Below are 22,712 nucleotides of genomic sequence, written 5' to 3'. Positions count from 1 at the left end.
GAAATTTCTCTGTGGGCCTAGGGAAAATCTTCATCAGTCCATGCAAAGTCAGAGGGAGGATGGAGTGGGCAAGGGTGAGGCCCCTTCCTCCAGCTGGGAGTTGGCAGCTCCTCAAACATCCCAGAAACCAAGAATAGAATCTCGGTGACAACCAAATCCTGGAATTGAAGCCGAGAATCGTGTCAGTCAGCAAATCCAGATTAAAGGCTGGCTTGGAGGCCAGCCTGCTGCCTGGATGGGGGACCCTGGGAAAGCGACGACTGGCTGCTGCCCTGTAGGAGGTCCCAGTCTGATGGTGGAGGCTGACTTGAAAAAATGGGATATCAATCTTGGCTGCGTTAAGGTCAATAATAATAGTAGCAACAGCTGAAATGCACTCCTTCATGCTAGGCAGTTCTAAGCATTTTATATGTATTGACTCCTCCATTTCCTCCAACTACCTGCTGTTATCCCCATCTGACCCAGGAAGAAAGTGAGGCACAGAGAAGTTAAGCTGCTTGCCTAAAGTCACACACCAAGGAACAGGCAGTGAGCCAACCCAGCTCTCATTCACTCTAGCACCCAGTCTTCTGACCATGAGGCTTTGCTGCTTAGATCCTGAAGTCCAGTGGCCCTGGATTCAAATGCTTGCATACTTACTCCGTGACCTTGAATTATACACTAGCCTCTCTGAGCCCTGGTTTCCTGATCTGTAGAGTGGGGGGATCGACTATCTGGGAGGGCTGTGCCATGGCTCATTCCTCCCTCCCTCTCCATTTTGTTCCAGGTCCAGGATGGGGACCATGTTTGTCTGGGCCTTGGGCCTTTTGATTCTTCAGAGACTGTTCTTTGTGGCCGGGGAACAGGGTGAGTCAGCTTGTGGGGAGGGACAGATTGGGGTCTGGGAGGTGGCCACACGATGGAGCAGCTTTTTAATTCCAGAGACTTCTGCTGGTCCCTTGGCTTGGTTTAGAGAACAAAATGAGAATAGATGAAAAAGGTCTTTGAACAGTCAAAAGAGAACAAGATACCTGAGAGGTTATTTTTAGTCACTGTCAGCAGAAGCTGGAGGTTCCTGCCTCTCACCATTTTGCTGAGATGAGCTGAAGAGAGAGAAAGAGAGAGAAGGAGAGAGAGAAAAGTGGAGGGGGGAGAGGGAGGGAGGGGAAAGTGGGGGGAGAGGGGGAGAGAGAGAAATGATACAGCAACAGGCTTAGTGTAAAAAAGAAAAAAATAAATAAAAAAGAGAGAAATGAAAAGAGTGTGAAGATTGATTAATGATGTCTGCCAAGGAAGGGGCAATGGAAATAAAGGTATGTGTGTCTCTCCTGGCATCTCTCCAATAGCATCAAGAGCCCAGGCTTTAGAAATCCCTCACTGATTTGCTCAGTGGCCTTAGGCAAATACAATTCTCTCTCTGAGCCTCTGTTTCCTCAACTCCCCCAAAAGAGAATGAGACATTGCTACTGTGCAAATGGTTATGAAAATTAAATGAGGCCAGGCGTGGTGGCTTATACCTGTAATCCTAGCATTTCAGGAGGCTGAGGTGGGAGGATCACTTGACACCAGGAGTTTGAGTCCACCCTGGCAACATAGCGAGACCCCCATCTCTACAAAATATTTACAAAATAGCCAGGCGTAATCACACACACCTATAGTCCCAGCTACTTGGGAGGCTGACGTGGGAGGATCGCCTGAGCCCAGGAGTTTGAGGCTGCAATGAGCTATGATGGTGCCATGGCACTCCAGCCTGGGCGACAGAGCAAGACCCTGTCTCTTTTTTTTTTTTCTCAAAAAAGAAAAAACGAAAATAAAAGAAAAGAAAAATCAAATGAGCTGATTGCTGTAAAATGCCTGTTATTAATATAAAGAAGGTACTCCACACACACCATTCCCTTCCGTGAGCCGCCTCTTGCTTAACCTTTGGAGAAACAGGCTCAGAGAAGGACAATGACTTTCCCGTGGCCGTACAGTGAGCCGTCCTTGCTGGCTGGCCCTTACCTCTGAGTCAGCCCTCTCTCTGCCTTCTCCATCCCAGGCACACGGGACATCACCGGCGCTGCTGACAAGGGGCTCCACATGCAGAAAGTGGGGTCTGGGTCGGTGCGGGCCGCTCTGGCGGAGCTGGTGGCCCTGCCCTGTCTCTTCACCCTGCAGCCCCGGCCAGGTGCAGCCCGATATGTACCTCGGATCAAGTGGACCAAGGTGCGGACTGCGTCAGGCCAGCGACAGGACCTGCCCATCCTGGTGGCCAAAGACAATGTGGTGCGGGTAGCCAAGGGTTGGCAGGGACGAGTGTCATTGCCCACCTACCCCCGGCACCGAGCCAACGCCACACTACTGCTGGGGCCACTGAGGGCCAGCGACTCCGGGCTCTACCGCTGCCAGGTGGTGAGGGGCATCGAAGATGAGCAGGACCTGGTTCCCCTGGAGGTGACGGGTCAGTTGGGACAAGGGAGGGGCTGAGGTTGGGAGAGGGAGGTGCTGATCCTGGAGCCCACCCACTGAGTGTCACCTTAGAAACCACTCCTTGAACCAGGATTCATTTTCAATTCTTCTGATAAAGTCATGAAGAAAGTCTTCACTGGTACTATCCTATCTTTTAACACCTCTCTTTTTTAACCAAGAGGGAGCACCCTCCAGCACAGTCTCCTGTGGGCCACAATATCTAGGCAGGATTTTATAACTTTGTTTTAAAAGTCAATTTCACAGTTACCTAATTTTACATAAGACAACAGATATTGGCTTTCTATTTAAAATAGGAATACTCAGCTGGGCGCGGTGGCTCACACCTGAAGTCCTAGCACTTTGGGAGGCTGAGGCGGGAGGACCACTTGAGGTCAGAAGTTCGAGACCAGCCTAAGCAAGAGTGAGACCCCATTTCTACAAAAAAAAAAAAGAAAAGAAAAGAAAAAGAAAAATTAGCCAGGCGTGGTGGTGCGCATCTGTAGTTCCTGCTACTCAGGAGGCTGAGGTAGGAGGATCGCTTGAGCCCAGGAGTTTGAGGTTGCAGAGAGCTATGATGATGCCACTGCACTCTAGCTGGGGTGACAGAGTGAAACCCTGTTTCAAAAAAAAAAAAAATAGGAATACTCCAGTGGTAAGGGGAGAATTAGCAAAAAAAAAAAAAAATAATAATAATAATAAATAGTAATACAATTTTTTTCATTTTTATTTATTTTTTCCTAATTCCTGGTTAAGTTTACACAAATTTCCATTTAAAATAAATTTATTTAAGCTTTTTATAAGTAAGCAATTTTTAAAAAGCAGTTTGATTGAAAATATATATTAAGGGCCACAAGCAGTGGGTCATGCCTGTAATCCCAGCACTTTGAGAGGCTGAGGCATGAGGCCAGGAGTTTGAGACCAGTCTGGGCAACATATCAGGGGAAAAATTAGCCAGGCATGGTGGCACATGCCTGTAGTCCCAGCTACTCAGGAGACTGAGGTGGGAGGGCTGCTCCCAGGAGTTTAAGGCTCTGCTGAACTCCAGCCTGGGTGACAGAGTGAGACTCTATCTCCTAAAATATATATATATATATATATATATATATATATATATATAGAGAGAGAGAGAGAGAGAGAGAGAGAGAGAGTAAATAACAGTTTTCTAATACCTCTTTATCCATTCCTTTATTAAATTTTTCCTGTTGAAATACCCAGTGCAGTTTCTGTTTTCCTAACTGAGCAAGGTGGAAAAGGCAAAAAAATAATAATAATGATTAAAATAGTCTAGGACAGGGTGTGGCACACAGGAGATGCACAATACATTTTTAATGTGTGACTCAGTGAATGGATTGTGGTATGGAAAACATCCTGTGGACTGCGAAATCTATTCCCATAATTTATGTTGACCTTGGGCAAGTCCCTGCACCCCCTGTCCTGGGGCTTAATCCACTCTCCCCCAAACTGTGAGCTGGGGACACAAATAGTATGGCATCCCATATTTTATGGGGTCAACCGATCATCCCCTTTCAAAGGCCTCACTTCTCAAAACTGATAAAACTCAAAAAAACCTGATTAGTGGTGAAAGAAGTGAATTCCAACTCCAGATTTTTTTTTTTTTTTTTTTGAGACAGAGTCTCACTCTGTTGCCTGGGCTAGAGTGAGTGCTGTGGCGTCAGCCTAGCTCACAGCAACCTCAAACTCCTGGGCTTAAGCGATCCTACTGCCTCAGCCTCCCGAGTAGCTGGGACTACAGGCATGTGCCACCATGCCCGGCTAATTTTTTCTATATATATTTTTAGTTGTCCAGATAATTTTTATTTCTATTTTTAGTAGAGACAGGGTCTTGCTCAGGCTGGTCTCGAACTCCTGACCTCGAGCAATCCACCCGCCTCAGCCTCCCAGAGGGCTAGGATTACAGGCGTGAGCCACCGCGCCCGGCCCCCACCTCCAGATTTGTTCAGTTTCCTTCAGTAAGCCAAACATATATTGAACACCTACCACAAGTGGTGGTAACAGGGTCTTGCTATGTTGCCCAGGCTAGTCTTGAACTCCTGGCCTCAAGCAAACCTTTCATCTTGGCCTCCCAAAGCTCTAGGGATTACAGGATGAGCCACTGTGCCCAGCCTTCTCGGTCTTGATTAGATAGAGCAAAATGTTTAATTCTTTTATCTTGCTTAGCCATTTCTTTCATACCTAAATCAGAATTTGAGTCACAGTGAGCCTGTTATCTGTGCTTCACATCCTGGCTTACGTGTCAGCTCCTCCAGGAAGCCTTCTAGCCCTTTGTGGCCACTGTTATCAGTTTCCTCATCTGTAAAATGGGGGCATGCAGATCTCACTCCCCACCATCACCCTAGCACTGTGCCTGGTGCTGAGTAAATGGGTGTGGTATAAGGCAACGTAGGGCAGCGGGTTTATTATTAGCAGACTGGAGGGGTGTCATCCTGTAAGAGGGAGATCTGCTGTCCTTGAATACTCTGGCATAAGTTGACTCTTCCATTCTGGATGTTCCCCCACAGGCGTTGTGTTCCATTACCGGGCAGCCCAGGACCGCTATGTGCTGACCTTCGCTGAGGCCCAGGAGGCGTGCCGTCTCAGCTCGGCCACCATTGCAGCCCCTCGGCACCTGCAGGCTGCCTTCGAGGACGGGTTTGACAACTGTGATGCTGGCTGGCTCTCTGACCGCACCGTTCGGTGAGGGGGTACACAGGGTGAGGAGATGGAGGAAAGAAGTTCCTTGGGGGCTCCAGGAGCACACCTCTGAGACGGACCCTCACCTTGTGTTGACAGGTATCCTATCACCCAGTCCCGCCCTGGTTGCTATGGCGACCGTAGCAGCCTTCCAGGGGTTCGGAGCTATGGGAGGCGCGACCCAGAGGAACTCTATGATGTGTATTGCTTTGCCCGGGAGCTGGGGGGTAAGTCTGAAGTTGGCAGGACCCCGACCTCCGCCCCTCTCCCTGTGCCTCTGTTACTCTCCCCAGTTCCCATCCCTCCCTAAGTCCTTATGCAACTCTCCTCCTCTCTAAACCTGCAGCCAGCCCCCTCTGAGCTTTCCATCACTCTCTGAGCCCCTGTCCCGTCTCAGCCCCTGTCCCCATCCTTGTCCCTTTTCTCCTCTCTGATCCCCCCCTCACCAAGGCCCTCCCTTTCTCTGAAGCCTGATTTACCTCATTTGTAAAAAGGGGCTAAAGCCCCCTCTTGTTAGCTCTGCGTGATGCTCAGCTGCTGTTGTCACCACCTCGTTTAACTATCACACAAACCTGCCAGGTTGGGGCTATTTGGACTGAGACCTCCCTTCCCGGGCTCCGAGGGAGGGTCCCCCAGGCCTCCCTAACCTCAGCCCGCCCCCTCCCGCAGGCGAGGTCTTCTACGTGGGTCCCGCCCGCCGCCTGACACTGGCCGGCGCGCGTGCCCAGTGCCGCCGCCAGGGTGCCACCCTGGCCTCGGTGGGACAGCTGCACCTGGCCTGGCACGAGGGCCTGGATCAGTGCGACCCGGGCTGGCTGGCCGATGGCAGCGTGCGCTACCCGATCCAGACGCCGCGCCGGCGCTGCGGGGGACCAGCGCCAGGGGTGCGCACAGTCTACCGCTTCGCCAACCGGACCGGCTTCCCCGCACCAGCTGCGCGCTTCGACGCCTACTGCTTCCGAGGTGCGTGAGGCGCCGCGCCGAGGCTATGACCCGGGAGGGCGTGTCCGCCGTTGGCCACGCCCTCTGGCCTTTCGCTGTGGTGAAAGCCACGCCCCCGAGAAACGTGCTTTGTGATAGGCCACGCCCCCAAGAGACAGGCTTTGGTGGGCCACACCCCTGGTGAAGACCACGCCCCCTGAGACGAGTCTTTCCCTGGGACTTGTGCCCCGGGGGAGGGACAGGGCTCCGGCAGGAGGCCAAACTCTGGCGTGGGAGTCATATTTACCGAGTGGGCTTTGTCTCCTGAGGTCCTGAGGCACCCTAACCCTGAAAGACACGCCCCTGGGTGGGGCATATTCTACCTGGAGCCACGCCCATAAGCACACACCCTGCGGAAAAGGGAATGCCTCCATTGGCCACGTGCCCTAGACAGGTGGCCACACCAGAAATGATACTCACCTGTTGTGCGGGGGAGGTCGGGGCACAGCTTTGGAAGCTGAAAACCTCAACTCCAAGGAGCCAAGTGCTCTGTGTAAGCTGCCTGCTGCCCTGGGTGGAAGAGAAAAAAGAAACCGTTGGTAGGAGTGCCACGCCCCCTGGGCACCTCCTATAGCAGGGAGAATCCACGGCCAAGGTGTAGTGGAACCGGCCCACAGGCTAACCTGAGTCATGAGAGTTGGACACTGCCTGAGCTTTGCCCGTGAGCCAAACTGTCTCTTGACTCCTCAATGCAACCAGTTGACTCCTACCCTGAGAGTGGGCTCAGTCCAGCCCCAGCCTGAACAGTGGAGGTGATAACTTTGCACCTCCTTTCTCAGGCTTGGGGAATCTCAGAAACCACCGACAGAGACAGAGGAGTACAGAAAGACAGAGGTGCATGGAAGGTCTGTGCTGCAGCATGCTGGCATATGGGTAGATTTCAAGCAGAACTTCCCAGGCAGTCCCTAGGCCTAACAGAATCTCTTCTGCTTTCTCCCACAGCTCATCATCCCACACCACAACACGAAGACCCAGAGACCCCATCATCTGGGGATGAAGGGGAGATTCTGTCAGCAGAGGGCCCCCCTGGCCGAGAATTAGAGACAAACCTGGGGGAAGGAGAGTTGGTCACTCCTGACTTCCAGGAGCCTCTGGTGTCCAGTGGGGAAGAAGAGCCCCTGATCTTGGCAGAGAAGCAGGAGACTCAAGAGACCCCCCATCCTAGCCCTGGGGACTCCACGCTGGCCTCATGGCCTACTGAGGAAGTGTGGCTGAGCACGGTGGCCCCCAGCCCCAGCAGCACAGGGGCCAGCACTGCAGCGGGTTTGCAAACCGAGGCGGCCCCAACCGGGCCCACGCCTAGGAGGAGGGGGCGCTTCAAAGGGTTGAATGGGCGCTACTTCCAGCAGCAGAAACCGGAGGGAGGGCTGCAAGGGGGAATCAAGGCCAGCACCCAGCCCCCCACCCCAGAGGCTGCTGGGAATCACGTGGAACCTCCCTCAGCCCCGGGAGCCACAGAGGCCTTGGGCAGTGGCCGGAACCGGAGCCCGTGGCCTGATCTGACCAATGAGGTGGATGTGCCTGCAGCTGGTGAGTTGGACCCATGGGGGAGGGGTACCTGCCTGAGGTTCTGGAGTTGGGAGGGGGAGATATGCCACAGTCGGGACAGGGGAGGAAGCTCTGAGTGCCAACTGGGTCCCCTGGCCTTGGAAGCCCCTCTTTCTCAGGCCTAGAGCGGAGGAGATAGTGAACAAAGGAGACTGCCTAGAGATAATCACAATTACTGTGGCTGATGTTGTTGCAGGTTTCCCTGGTGGCAGGAGCTCCCCAGAGCCCTGGCTGTGGCCCCCGACCCTCGTCCCACCCAGCATCCCTGGCCTGGAGCTACAGAAAGCCAAGGGCCCCAGTGTGAGGCCAGCTAACCCTGCCCTGCCCTGGTCTCCCTCACAGGCCACTGTCCCTGCTCCCAGCTCCTCAGAGGGACCCAGCCCTGCCCCTTGGGAAGTGTCCGCCATAGGCACGTCCCCAGACCTCCCTATCGTGGCGATGCTTCGTGCCCCTAAGGAGTGGCTCCTGCCACACCCTACAGCCATCTCCACCGAGGCCAATGGGGTCGAGGGGCATGGTGAGGCTATGGCCACTGCCCTGCTCTCCCCTGCCACAGAGAACAAGGTGTATTCCCCGCCCCCCTCCTTGGGCCTGACAGGACAGGCTGGAGAGGTCAGGAGCATGACACGCAACAGCCATGGAGCAGGAAGTCCCACGGCCCCCTCGCAGGCAACCACTGACACAAGAGCTGGAGCCAGCTCTGATGCCCCCAGGGAAGACTTTGGAGAAATTAGGGAGACCAGCCCTACTCAACCCCCTAAAGCTGAGCACCCCAGGTCCAGCCCCTGGGCTTCTGTGGACAGCACTGTCATGGCAGATTCTGCCTCCACTGAGACTGCCACTGAGCCCATGGGCATCAGAGGCATCTTGGGGTCTGAGTCTGGGGTCTTCAGCACAGCAGAGAGCCCCGCTCCCAGCTCTCCGGCTACTGTTGACGAGGTGCAGAGGCCCTGGCCCTCATCTTACAGCAAAGGGCTGGATGCAAGTTCTTTGTCTCCACCCTCGGGGGGCCCTGGAGTCCTCTCGGTGCCTGGAGTCACCTTGAGTTTGGAGCCTTGGGCTGCTACAGATGAAAGAGCCACAGTGGGTCCCAAGGAGTCCACAGCCACAGTGGACCCCAGCGATGCTGGTGGAATTTGGGAACCTGGATCCTGTGTGTCTGAAGGAGATGAAAGTCCCACCTTGGCCCCTCAGGTGGCCTTGGATACAAGCATGGCGATGTCCCTCACGTCCCTGGATCAGGGGGACAAGGTTGGGGTCCTGGCCACGTCCACACTGGCCTCCTCCACCTCCCAACGCTTCCTAGAGCTTCGGCCGGAGGGCCAGGCGGAGGCCCAGGGAACACTGGGGGCTTCAGCCCTTCCGCATCAGGGCAGCCCCCCGGGGAAACTGGGTCTTCCTCCTTGGACACCAACTGCAGCCAGCGTGGATGAGGCTGCCTCAGTTTCCTCAGGGGAGCCCACAGTGCCATGGGACTCCACTGGCACCCTGCTGCCCCTCTCCCTGGGCACAGAGGAGTTTGCGCTGGAGGTTCTGACCGGGAGCCCCTTCTGGGAGGAGGCGGCGAGTGGAGAAGAGCCAGCACTGCCAGGGACCCCTGCAGATGGGAGCGCTGGGGACGGTAAGTTCAAAGTTCCACAGCCCCATCCAGCTTGCTGTGGTCAAGGCTTGGGGACAGGGCCTGGGGCAGCCGAGAGCAGGGAAGAAGGATTGGCCCCGGTTCTGGAAGGTATCTAGCAGGGGGTGATGCTGGAGGCACGAGCTCTTCAGCTGGAGTAGAATTTCTGAAAGGATGTTCCTGACAAAGGGATCAGCACATGCAAAGGCCAGGAGGCGATGCTACCCTTGCTCCGGCTCTTGCACAGCGAGTGTATCCCACGACCAAAACGTGGGAACGATGAAGCACTGGGCAGAGTCTGACTCAGGGAATGAGTTCATGTGACAAACTGCTGGCTATGTCCACTGTGAGTTGGATGGCAGGGATCCCCGCAGTCTGAGAGAGACAGAGCTGGACACAGACGCCTCCCAGGCGAGGTCAGAGGGAGGAGGTGTGGCAGGAAGGACTTCCTGGGCAAATGGGAATTGGGGACGTCGAGCCACAGGGACTGTGGGTGCCAGGAAGGGGCAGAAGTGGTCAGCATCGCCCCATTCTACAGACAGCAAGCTGAGGCTCACGGGGGTCTGCTGCTACCCCACTAGTGGCCGAACCTCAGTTCCGTGCCTGGGGACAGAGTCTAGAGAGAGCCACTGTGCTGTTCTCCCTGGCGCCGGATCTGCCCCCAGCTCAGCCTCAAATTCTTGCCTTTCTTAGGTCCTGCCATACTGAGCTGGGTTTTTTGGCCAAATGAGCTTTAAAAAAATTTTAAAAGACAAACCCAATTAAAAAGCCCTTTCTCTGAGTTGCAAAGCACTCTTATTAACACAGTTGGTCTTGAACTTGCTCCTTTTTTTTGAAGGCAAAGTGTTGTGACGGTGGAAACAGCAGATGGAGGGTTTCAGCATCCACCCTGTCCCCTCTGTGCTGTGTGCAGTGTGGGACCTCCTTAGATGCCCGGGAGGCAGCAGCCCCAGGGCAGAGCGCTTGTATAGTCGGAGGCTGATACTGGTTCCTGCCTGTGTGCTGGGCTGGGTCTGAGCATGTTACTGGAATTATCTTGGTTAATCCTTATAACAGCCTGTGGGTCAAGTTCTAATGCGAACCTTGCTTTACAGATGGGGAGACTGAGGCACAGGGAGGTCAAGTGACTTGGACATCCAGGCAGCTAAGGAGTGTCAAGGCTGGGGTTGGAATCCAGGCTGTTTGGAAACAGGGTCTCTGTCTCAACCTCTGGGCTATACAATGCCTTGTTCACTGGTGTAGAAAAACATATATGAAGTCCTGGGAGATGGTGGGCTTGGCCAGGGAAGGGCTTTGGGAGGTCTGTCCTTGAAGGATGAACAGAGGGAAGGAAGGTCAATGTCAAAAGAAACAGAGAAGGGGCAGCAGAGAGGTGGGAGGGAAACCGCTTAGGGATGCTAAGGAAATAGGGGTTGCAGTGGCACCTGGGGCCAGGGCTGGGTCTGTCTTGGACTTTGCTAGATTCCTGGCTCCAAACTGAAGCTGGTGGCAGCACTGGGGAGACCCAGGCGCCTACCCACCTGCCGCTTCAGCAGAAATGCTAATGAAGCCAAAAATAAATGCAGCACCAGCAAGTGACTGAATCACCGCCAGTCCGTGGGCAGGTGTTGGCAGCACAGGGCACCTGGTGGGGCTCACGCGTCCCGTCAGGCGGCAGCCCCACGTGTGTGCACGCACGTGCGAGGCCATGGTACAGACACACGCCCCACCATCCACAAGCCCCTTTGCTATCCATGGGGCACAAGCCACCACCCCTGGGACAGGCCTCAGCTGCCACCCTCATTCAGGTAGCAAGCAATTATCGAGCACCTGCTGTGTTCCTGGCCCTATGTTGAAAACAAACCCCCTGTCCTTTGAAAGCTGACATTCTAGAACACTCTAGAACTTTCCCAGTGATAGAAATATTCTCTATCTACAGTCTAGCTTGAAATTCGGCTAGTATGACTGAAGAACCATGTTTTTACCTTAGTTTCTTTTTAGTTAATTTAAACGTGACTATCTATATGTGGCTGCCACATGGACCCTCACTGCTCTAGGGAGAGATATGAACAAGAAACAATGATTCTAATAAAAAATTATATTGGTGGTTAGAAAGTGCTAAGAGACCAGGCACCGTGGCTCACACCTGTAATCCCAGCAGGACTTTAGAAGGCTGAGGTGGGAGGATCACTTTTGGCCAGGAGTTTGAGACCATCCTGGGCAACATAGTGAGACCCTGTCTCTAAAAAATATTTTTTAATTAGTCGTGCATGGTGGTGTTCACCTGTAGTCCCAGCTGCTCAGGAGGCTGAGGTGGGAGGATCGCTTGAGGCCTGGAGTTCGAGGCTGCAGTGAGCTATGATTGCGCCACTGCACTCCAGCCTGGGTGACAGAAGGAGACCCTGTGTCTACTGAAAAAAAAGTGATAAGAGAGAAGTGAAGCAAAGGCTTGGGGGGAGATGCCAGTGGTGGCTTGCAACAGAGGGGGTGGGAGGGGAACGTGTCAGGAAAGGCCTGTTTAACCAGATGAAATTCGAGGAAGCCTGAAGGAGGTCTGGGAGGGGCCAGGTGGCAATGTGGTGGAAGAACATTCCAGGCAGAGAGAACAGCCCGTGCAAAGGTTCTGTGCCTGGCGTGCTGCTGGAGCAGGGGACCAGTGTGGCTGGAGCAGAGTAAATGAGGTGGAGAGAGGGGGAGGGAGGGCAGGGAGATGTAGAAGGTCACACAGGGCCTTGCGGACTGCGGTTGACTTTTCTCCCGAGGGCAGTGCGGAGCCATGGAGGGGTCCAGGCAGGGGAGGGGCATGACTTGACTCAGGGTTACACAGGCTTGCTGTGGCTGCTGTGAGAACAGCTTATGGAGGGCGGAGGCCAGGAGACCAAGGAGGAGATGACTGTTGATATCACCTCAATTTCTTGTGTGGCCCCAGACCAGGACAAAACAGAAACAAATTCCTAGCTTATAGGGACTAAAGAGAGCCAGGCCTTAAACCTGGCTCCTGCTGGCTTTTGCACCATCCTGGTGTGTGACCTAGAGCCAGGCCCTGTGCTTCTCTGGGCCTTGGTCTTTGTGTCTGTGCAGTGGAATAGTCAGATGCTGCCCTGACAAGGGATTGGTGTCAGCTGGGGTAGGATGAGAATTCTTTCCCTGCCCTTCCCAGGCTCTGGGGAGGGGTTTCTTCAAGGGGGTGGAGACCACCTACCATGGCATGTGGGCCCCCAAGTTGGGGAGGAGACCCTCCTACCTCCAGGGAAACTCAGCTGGGGAATGATGGGGCAGGGGAGCAAAGACCTGGATGCCTTGATGTTCCCTGGGTGTCCAGTCCCATAGTGAGCAATGCTGGGATTCTCCCCACACCCACCCCCTGCCCACCATAAGTACCCAGGCTGACACAGACAGAGGTGGACATGGCATTGGTGGGCAGAACTGAGAGAGAGGGATGATATATTTTTATTTCCATTTTATAGATGAGGCAACTGAAATCCAGAGAAGTGACTTGCCCAGGGTCCCCTAGTGAGTGGCAGAGCCAGGAATTGAACTAGACCTCACTGACTCCATAGTCCATAGTTATAATCACTATGATCCACCACCTCTCCACACTATAACCACTAAGATTGCATCAAAAGAGGTTGAGCCATCAGAATGAAGGAGGTGATGGTTCACATTCTCCCCAGTGCTGTTCATACCCCACCTGGAACCTTATGTCCACTCCTGTGCCCCAAATTATGAGAAGTACAACAATGAGTCAGTGATGTCCAGAAGAGGGGGGACAAGTCAGGGAGGGCTCTTAAGCCCATGTTCTGGGAGAAGACTTCCCAAGAGAAGCTTCAGGAAGCCCTGGTCTTTGGGACTTTGCCACAGGCAAGGCAGCCCACAGATGCTTTGGGACAGTTCCTGAAAGGAGTAAGCTTCTCATGACAGTGGACGTGTGAGAGGCAGTTGGTGACCACCAGTTGGGGAAGTTACAGAGGGGACTCAACACAGACAGGATGGATGAGAGGAATTTGGGGGCCTGAGGTCTGGATTCTGGGAAGGCAAGTGACCCGGTGGCCTGACGCCTCCACACATTACCCATCTATCCTTCAGTCCCTTCAGATCCCTGTGAGAACAACCCCTGTCTGCATGGGGGGACTTGTAACGCCAATGGCACCATGTACGGCTGTAGCTGTGACCAGGGCTTCGCTGGAGAGAACTGTGAGATTGGTGAGTGCCCCACTTGGGATCTGAGCCTAGATCTGTCTGACTCCAGAGCCCTGGGTTCTACTCCAGCAGCCATGCCCACAGGACACAGATCACAAAAAGCTGGCTTCGGACGCCTGCTTCCCATCCCCAGTCCTCGCATCCAGCTAAATCAGCCCCAGTTAGTTGAACCAGAACCAAACAGCTGAGCTCTCACTGTGGGGGCCAAGGCTCTGGTGTGTGCCTCCCATTACTACCAGGCATAGGGGTGGGGAGGGGACCACAAAGGGATGAAATGGCTGAGAGTCCTCCCAGAAAAGGGCCCCAGGGGATCCTACCTTCCCCTGGATGGGCAGGGGTATAAGCACAGCCACCAGAATTATTGGGCTCTAGCCCCAAAGCCCAACACAGGAAATACTACAAATTACAAAATTATAACAACAAATATAAGCAAGATAATTTCTTGAGCTGTTCCATTGATTCGCCACTCACAACCATCCCTGAGCAGGTGCCATTATTATTATCACTTTCAAAAAGATAAACTGAGTCTCAAGGCGGGGAAGTGACTTGCCCAGTGTCATACATGCCTCAGTCACTATCTCCACGTGGCCTGGTAGAAGAGGAGCCCAGCTGAATGTCCAGCTCTACCTGCAGACAGCTTTGTGACTCGGGCATGTGCTTGCAAATGCCTGAAAGAGGCTTTGGCTTCAGCATTCTATGAGCCTGTTTTCGAGAGTATAACCTTCACTTTTTTGGAGTCAGGTGGAACATTCTGTACATCACGTCCTGGCCCTCAGCTGGCCCAGTGGCATCTGCTCTCATTAATCCTAATTTATGTTAATTGTGTGAGGCTCCACCCCCTTGGCTGCAGAGTCATTGCGCCATCTGTGCAGACCGCCACTGCCACACTCGGGTCCAGCGTGGATGGTAGGATCACGATGACGCCATCTTCTGCCTAGTTCCCCGTCGGGGCTCAGAGCCAAGGGAGGCTGTTCTCTGACTCCGGCCCTCCCCCTCTCTGCCAGACATGGACGACTGCGCGTGCAGTCCCTGCGAGAACGGCGGGACCTGTATCGATGAGGTCAATGGCTTTGTCTGCCTTTGCCTTCCCAGTTACGGGGGTACCCTCTGTGAGAAAGGTCAGTATCTACCACAACCCAGAAACAGTGGCAGGAGTGGGGTTGGAAGCTACAAGCTTCCGCCACACGCTGCGGGTCTCTGTCTCTGGTTCCACGGCTGTGAGTCCTACATGAGGTAAATTATTTTTTGAGATAAAATGCACATGACATAGAATTAACCATTTTAAAAAGTGTACAATTCATTCGCATTTTGTACATTCACAATGTTGTACAACCGTCACCTCTATCTAGTTCCAGAACTTTCTCGGCACTCTACAAGGAAACTCTGAACCCATCAGCAGTCACTCCTCATTCCCCTCCCCCAAGTCCCTGGCAGCCACTAATCTGCTTTCTGTCTCTATGGAGTTGCCTGTTCAGGACATTTCATAGAAATGGAATCATAAAATATGCGTCCTAGGCTGGGCGCGGTGGCTCACGCCTGTAATCCTAGCACTCTGGGAGGCAGAGACGGGTGGATCATTTGAGCTCAGGAGTTCGAGACCAGCCTGAGCAAGAGCGAGACCCCGTCTCTACTAAAAATAGAAAGAAATTATATGGACAGCTAAAAATATATATAGAAAAAATTAGCCGGGCATGGTGGCGCATGCCTGTAGTCCCAGCTACTCGGGAGGCTGAGGCAGGAGGATCATTTTGAGCCCAGGAGTTTGAGGTTGCTGTGAGCTAGGCTCATGCCACAGCACTCCAGCCTGGGCAACAGAGCGAGACTCTGTCTCAAAAAAAAAAAATATATATATATATATATGTGTGCATCCTTTGGTGTCTAGCTTTTTTCACTTAGCATTGTGTTTTTGAAGTTCATCCACATTATAACATGAATCAGCGCTTCGTTCTTTTTTATAATTGAATAATATTCCATGGTGTGGCTCTATCACATTTTGTTTATCCATTGATAACCTGATGGATATTTGGGTTGTTTCCCCCTTGTGGCTAATGTGAGTAGTGCTGCTATGAACATTTGTGTCCAAGTTTTCCTTTGAATAACTGTTTTCCATTCTTCTCCACCCCACCCCCCATTCCTTTTGGTGTATACCCAGTAGAATTGCTGGGTCATATGGTAACTCTATGTTTAACTTTTTGAGGAGCCACCAAACTGTTTCCCACAGTGGCTGCACCATTCATTCCACCAGCATTGAACGCACAAGAGTTCCAGTTTCTCCACATCCTCACCAGCACTTGTTATTATCTTTTTCCTTTTTTTTTTTTATCGTAGCTATCCTAGTGGGTGTGGCGTGATATCACATGGTGGTTTTGATTTGCATTTCCTAATGACTAAGGACGTTGAGCATTTTTTCATGTGCTTGTTGGCCACTTGTATGTCTTCTTTGGAGAAATGTGCATTCAAGCCTTTTGCCAGAGGGGAATTTCAGGCCTTCCTGAGCTCCCATTCCACACACAGGGTGTAGCCCCAAAAATCAGAGAAGGAAACTTCCACTTTGGAATGCGAAGGGGTGGAGTGTAATGATCTTCCAGTTAAATCTCTTCCAGCAGCAAAGAAGAAAAGTTAACAAGAGAGCCGAAAGGATTGTGGGGGGCGGGCCACAGACCTCAGGAGGAGGGACCTGGCTTGGGGAGATCTTGGATTGGGTCGTCTCGCTGGTGGGCTGGCTGAGCTCATGGCTGGTGGACCTTGGGCCAAGGCCAGCCCCCCTTCACGCTCCTATCCCTCCTCGCAGACACGGAGGGCTGTGACCGTGGCTGGCACAAGTTCCAGGGCCACTGCTACCGCTATTTTGCACACCGGCGGGCATGGGAGGACGCCGAGAGGGACTGCCGCCGCCGAGCCGGCCATCTGACCAGCGTCCACTCACCCGAGGAGCACAGCTTCATTAACAGTAGGCACTCTGGGACATGGGACACCAGCCAGCATGGCGGGAGGGGTACTAAGAGTCCCTTTACCAGGGCATCCCCCACCCCAGGTCCTGAAGATGCCACCTTTCCGAATCTGTGTTTACTCATGCAAGCTCTGCTTCTTAATTCATCTGTGGATTCATTTGTTAATTCATACATTCACTTAGTACATTCATTCACCGAGTATTTACTGAGCACCGGGCATGCGCCAGGCACTCTGCGGGGAGTGAGCAGTTCTTCAGGGGAATACAGGCAAACAAGTAAACATCTAAGTAAATAAGTCTATGCTATAATTGAACGGGTCCTGGGTGTGCCAATAACAAAACAGGGCCAGGGGACGCAGGGTGACGGGGGAAGCATCAGTGACGTGTGGGATGACATGAGGAGCGAGCTTTGCAGAGACCTAGGGAGGAAGATGAGTGCCGCATTAATTACACCCGGCATTTATTGATTTAGTCGTTAGCCCTCCTGCCATTTGTTCATCCGTCCGTTCAATGACGTTGCCCCTGGCTCGTCCCCCGTGAATTCTGTCGTTTGTTCATTCCCTGGTCCCCTCGTTTCTTTTTCTTCAATGTGCTCCGCCCTGTCACCGCTCCTGAGTGACCAGCTGGCTGGCTCATTCTCTCCTGCCTGCCTGTCTGTCCTTTGCCCATTCCTGCAAAGATGTGATCCAGCTTGTGTTTATTCCCTCCTCTGCCGGCCACACGTGGCGGCAAGGCCGGGGCCTAATTGCAGCCCTTTCCCTGCCGGGTCCTCCTCTTGTAAGAAGGCAGCCAGGGTCCCGCCCGCTGGGGATGTGGGGGAGGACGCCGCCTCCAGCCCACGTGGAGGCTGGGGAAGGGGCTCATGGCCCTCCCCCTCCATTCGTCTCGTCCCCCCCTTCACCCCTCTCCGGCGCCTGCCAGGGCTGGGGGAGGAGCTCTGGGTACTCCGCCCACCTCTGTCCCCTTCCCTCCCCCTAACTCCTGCCCACCCCCAGGCTCGGGAAGGGGCTGGTGCTCCCCTCCCCCACGCGGAGGCGGAGGGAGGGGCTTTATATCCTCCCCCTGCCCCACCCCCGTTCCGCCCTTCCCCTTTCATTCTCACCCCCCCTGCCCTTTCCCCCCATCTCCAGGCTGGGGAAGGGGATGACTCTTACGCTCCCACCCCCCACCCCCACCTCCACCACCCCCCACCTCCAGCTGGGACAGGGACAGACAGGTGGACCACCAGTGCTCCGATCCCCCACCCTGCAGGCTTTGGGCATGAAAACACGTGGATAGGACTGAACGACAGGATCGTGGAGAGGGATTTCCAGTGGACGGACAACACGGGGCTGGTGAGTGGCGGCGGCGGGCTGGGGCTTCCTAGCTGCATCGGCCCTGCCCTCTGGGCTGTTTACCCTTTTGTGCAAAAGACCTGCAGGTGGGCATCAAAGGTCCCCAGTACCTCTGAGATGCTGAAATTGGCAAAGGAGCTTCAATGAATCCTAAATCTTCACCCCTGACTTCCGCAGCCTGGTCAATGAACCACTGCCAGTTGCTGAGGCTACTGGGGGTCTGACACCTCCTCTTGCTCACTCTGCAGGATCCCCCAGCCGTGGTCTCTCAAATATTCCCATTTCTCTATATGCCCTGCCTGCACAGCCTTCGTTGTCTCTCACTTGGACCCCTGCAGCCGTCCCCACAGGGCCACTTGCTACCTACACTCTTCCCCCTCCCCCCAGCCATGGAGACTTTTTTAAAAAATTGAGGTGAAATTCATATAACATAAAAGTAATGATTATAAAGTGAACAATTCAGTGGCATTTAAGACATACATAATGTGCAACTATCAGAACATTGCCATCTCCCCGTATATGGGGACCTTTTAAAAGTCATACATTGGCCGGGCGCGGTGGCTCACGCCTGTAATCCTAGCCCTCTGGGAGGCCGAGGCGGGTGGATTGCTGGAGCTCAGGAGTTCGAGACCAGCCTGAGCAAGAGCGAGACCCCGTCTCTACTAAAAATACAAACAAATTATCTGGCCAACTAAAAATATATATAGAAAAAATTAGCCAGGCATGGTGGCGCATGCCTGTAGTCCCAGCTATTCGGGAGGCTGAGGCAGTAGGATCGCTTAAGCCCAGGAGTTTGAGGTTGCTGTGAGCTAGGCTGATGCCATGGCACTCACTCTAGCCTGGGCAACAAAGTGAGACTCTGTCTCCAAAAAAAAAAAAAAAAAAGTCATACATCATGGTCAGGCACAGTGGCTCACACCTGTAATCCTAGCAACTCAAGAGGCTAGGGTGGGAGGATCAATTGAGTCCAGGAGTTCGAGACCAGCCTGGGCAACATAGTGAGACTCCCTTTCTACCAAAAATAAAAGCAAAAAAATTAGCTGGGCATGATGATCACACCTGTAGTCCTAGCTAGTGTGGAGGCCGAGGAGGGAGGATCACTTGAGCCCAGGAGTTGGAGGCTGCAGTGAGCTATGATTGTACCACTACACTCCAACCTCGGTCACAAAGAGAGACCCATCACAAAACAAAACAGAACAATTCCCTTAGTATCACAAATTCCAGGAACATGGAAAAAAAATCTCTCAGCCTTTATCCCAACTACAAAAAGGTCCCCTCCTCCCTCTGTAGAAAAGTCTGGCAGTTCCTCAAAAAGTTTTCATATGACCCAGCAATTCCACTCCTAGGTAGCTACCCAAAGAATTGAAAACAGAGGTTCAAAGAGATACTCAGACATGAATGCTCATAGTGGCTCTATTCACAGTAACCAAAGGAGGAAACAACACAAATGTCCATCAATGGATGAAGGGTAAACACAAGGTGGTCCATCCATACAATGGAATATTATTCAACCATAAAGAAGAATGAAGTCCCCGTATATGCTACAACATGGACAAACCTTAAAAACATCTATGAAATAAGCCAGACATAAACAACCCCATGTTGTATGATTCTATTTATGCAAAACATCTAGAGTAGGCAAATTTATAGAGACAGAAAATAGATCAGGCTGGGCGCTGTGGCTCAGACCTGTAATCCCAGCACTCTGGGAGGCTGAGGAGGGAGGATCGCTTGAGACCAGGAGTTCGAGACCAGCCCGAGCAAGAGTGAGACCCCGTCTCTACTAAAATTAGAAAAATTAGCTGAGTATGGTGGCACCTACCTCTAGTCCCACCTACTTGGGAGGCTGAGACAGGAGGATCGCTTGAGCCAGGAGTCTGAGGTTGCAGGGAGCTATGATGATGCCATGGCACTCTACCCAGGGCGACAGAGCCAGACTCTGTCTCAAAAAAAAAAAAATGATAATAATAGATCAATGTGTGCCAGGGGTTGGGAGCAGGGGAGAATGGGGATTTGGTAGTACTTAATGGATACAGAGTTTCTGTTTGTCATGATGAGAAAGTTCTGGAAATAGTAGAGATGGTTACACAACATTGTGAATGTAATTAATGCCAGTGAACTGTACACTTAAAAATGGTTAGAACGGTGAATTTTGTGCTATATATATTTTGCCACAATTTTTAAAACTCCACCCCCTCTCCTCTGCCATGAGATCTGGCCCCTGCCCCACTCTCAGAACACACCCCAACTCTGTCAAGCAGCCTTAGCCCCACTGGTCTCCATTCAGTTCCTCAAACACGACAAGCTTGGTCCTGCCTCTGAGCCTTTGCACTTGCCGTTCCTTTGCTTGGAACTCTGTTCCCTGTCTGGATCCTTCCTATTCTTTAGTCCTCAGCTCTCCTGTTGCCTCCCCAGGGAAGCCCTCCTAGACTTCCAGGCTGAAGTCACCTTTTGTTCAACTATGAATCTAGCAGTGATCTGTTGTAGAAAATGGATGAGTTTGTGGGGTTTGGCCAGGGGAGTCCCAGGGCAGGCAGTTCCAGAACCTGGGCTGGGACAGGGGTCCCCTGAACATCTCCCCAGCTCCCCATTCCTGCAGCAATACGAGAATTGGCGGGAGAACCAGCCGGACAATTTCTTCGCGGGTGGGGAGGACTGTGTCGTGATGGTGGCGCATGAGAGTGGGCGCTGGAATGACGTCCCCTGCAACTACAACCTCCCCTATGTCTGCAAGAAGGGCACAGGTACATCGTCCTCTCCCCTTCCTGCCCCTTATGTTCACTGGTTCATGTTTTAATTTGTTAGTAAATGTCAGCCCAGCCAATTCGCACTTCCTGTCACTGTGTGAGAGTGCCTGTTTCCTCCTCCCTTGCCAACGTAGCACATTCTAAGCTTTTTGTTCTTTGTTCATCTAAGTGGTGAAAAAAAGTATCTCATTGTTATCTTAAATTGTACATCTTTAAGGATGAGATTAACCAACTGTTCATATGTTGACAGACTATTTGTATGTATTTGTTTTCCTGTGACCTGCCAGTTCATCTCTTTTGCCTAATTTTCTATCACCTTGTTGATCTTATTGATTTCTAAGAGCTTTTACATATGAAAAAATCATTTGTGTACATTGTCATGTCCATCTCTCTCTTGTACTTTAGTTCATTCCTGCTTCTATTCCTTTGTCAATTTTCATGTCCTTTTTTCTTTCCATTTGTTCAGATAATTATTCTTGCCTTATATTTCCTTCAATCCCTTTGTGTCCCATGCTTGGCATAAAATTAGGGAGAGAGGTATATCCAGAGGGTTCCTGCCCATAAGGAGCTCCTGATTTGGGTGGAAGAGACAGAGACAGACACAGTCACTTCTAGCCCTGTGAGATCAGAGCTGGGCAGAGGCAGGGACCTGCTGACCTGCTAAAGGGGGTATCACTCCCAACAAGACATAAAACTAGTTTAGCCCCAGACTTGGCCACTCCCCTAACTGGAGATTTCTCTGTCCCCAGTGCTATGTGGCCCCCCTCCAGCAGTGGAGAACGCCTCGCTCATTGGTGTCCGCAAGGCCAAATACAATGTCTATGCCACGGTACGCTACCAGTGTGAGGAAGGATTTGCCCAGCACCACGTGGCCACCATCTGGTGCCGGAGCAATGGCAAATGGGACAGGCCCCAAATTGTCTGCACCAAACGTAAGTGGCTGCCCCCAGAGACCCCCATGTAGGTTTCCAGCTATTTGTAGTTTCTGATTAAAACATCCTATTATTACACGTGTTGATTGACTTAATGCATGCCTGATAATACAGTTTTGCAGATAAGAGAGAGTTTACCAGCCTGCCCTAAGGAAGCCCACTGCATCAGGCCATCCCCCTCTCACCACCTTTTACCCCTTCCCTGTCCTCCTCCACTTTCTTGCAGCCAGACGGTCACATCGGATGCGGCGACACCATCACCACCACCAACGCCACCACCAGCGTCATCGCCACAAATTGCGCAAAGAGCGCAGAAAACACAAGAGACACCCAGGAGAGAACTGGGAGAAGGACGAAGGGAATTTCTGCTGAGGAACCAGGCAAATGAAAGCACAACCCCCTTCCCACACCTGCTCTGGAGGCTTTGCCTGGGGAGACAGAGCCCAGAGAGAAACAAGAGGGTCTGGAAGTCCCTGAGCCCCGAACCACACCCCCCCCATAATCCTTTGTAAAAAGCTCCTGTCTCCCCTTTCTTATGTACACAAGGTCCTTGTGGCAGGCAGAGCCATGTGTCTGAAAAGTCCATTCTCGTGAGGCTGAGTGCTGGGAGTATATCCCAGCTTAGGGAAGCACAGTCAGCAAAGATTCTTCGTATAGGTCTAGTCTCTTGCCAGCTGATCGCCAGTTGTTGAAATAAGGCTTTGACTGGTGCATGAGTGTATGTTTGGATTCACACTAAGCATTTGCTTTTCCCAACAGAGATTCAGGCTTAGTAAATGCTTGGCTGTCCGAAATCCAGGATGAAGGCTTTACGCAAGGCCATTCGCTTTGGGAGGAGAAGGCTAAACAGAAGCACACTGCTTAAACTTGACTGCTCTTCCTTCACACTAGACTTCTCCAGCCCAATTGCAGTCTTTGGTCTTGGTGGATAAACATAGTGTGAAGCTCCCATGGACTGAATTTTAGGAATGTTTTTACAACAGCCTCCCTTCATGCCCATAGAGCTAGGGGTGAAAATAATCGAGCAATATGTAGGTGGCGGAGGGAGAGTGTACTGCTTACCAAGTCTAGTCGAGCACTGAGATTTGGTGGTTTCGCATGTGTGACGAATCTCTCACACATACGGATGAGAGGATGTTTAGGGCCAGGTGAGCCTAGATTTCTTCCCCCTCCATCTCTCAGGGAGACAAAAACCTCCTTCCTGGACCAGGGAGATGCCAAGTTTTCTATTCCAGTGCCCATCCCCATCCCTCAAGCAGACATTGGTAGTGCCCCTGCCCTGGGTCCCAAGCCTGTCCCACCCCA

At 52.5% G+C, this 22,712-nt stretch overlaps 1 protein-coding gene across 1 annotated transcript; it reads left to right on the top strand.

Annotated features, from left to right (window-relative positions):
- The first annotated feature begins 766 nt into the window (after nucleotides 1-766).
- NCAN (neurocan) lies at nucleotides 767-21,779 on the top strand. Its single transcript, XM_045551580.1, has 15 exons — nucleotides 767-846; nucleotides 2,018-2,419; nucleotides 4,947-5,121; nucleotides 5,218-5,345; nucleotides 5,788-6,081; nucleotides 7,042-7,629; nucleotides 7,844-8,275; nucleotides 8,342-9,268; nucleotides 13,331-13,447; nucleotides 14,449-14,562; nucleotides 16,236-16,394; nucleotides 17,646-17,728; nucleotides 20,328-20,472; nucleotides 21,225-21,407; nucleotides 21,634-21,779. Exons 1-15 carry the CDS (start codon nucleotides 774-776, stop codon nucleotides 21,777-21,779), a joined length of 3,966 nt encoding a protein of 1,321 aa, XP_045407536.1. The 5' UTR covers nucleotides 767-773.
- Nucleotides 21,780-22,712: the final 933 nt, after the last annotated feature.

This window comes from Lemur catta, chromosome 1 (assembly GCF_020740605.2).
Source record: "Lemur catta isolate mLemCat1 chromosome 1, mLemCat1.pri, whole genome shotgun sequence".
In the NCBI taxonomy this organism is placed as follows: Eukaryota; Metazoa; Chordata; class Mammalia; order Primates; family Lemuridae; genus Lemur; species Lemur catta.
Note: the sequence above shows the minus strand (reverse complement) of the source record. Positions and strands in the feature narration are given on the sequence as shown.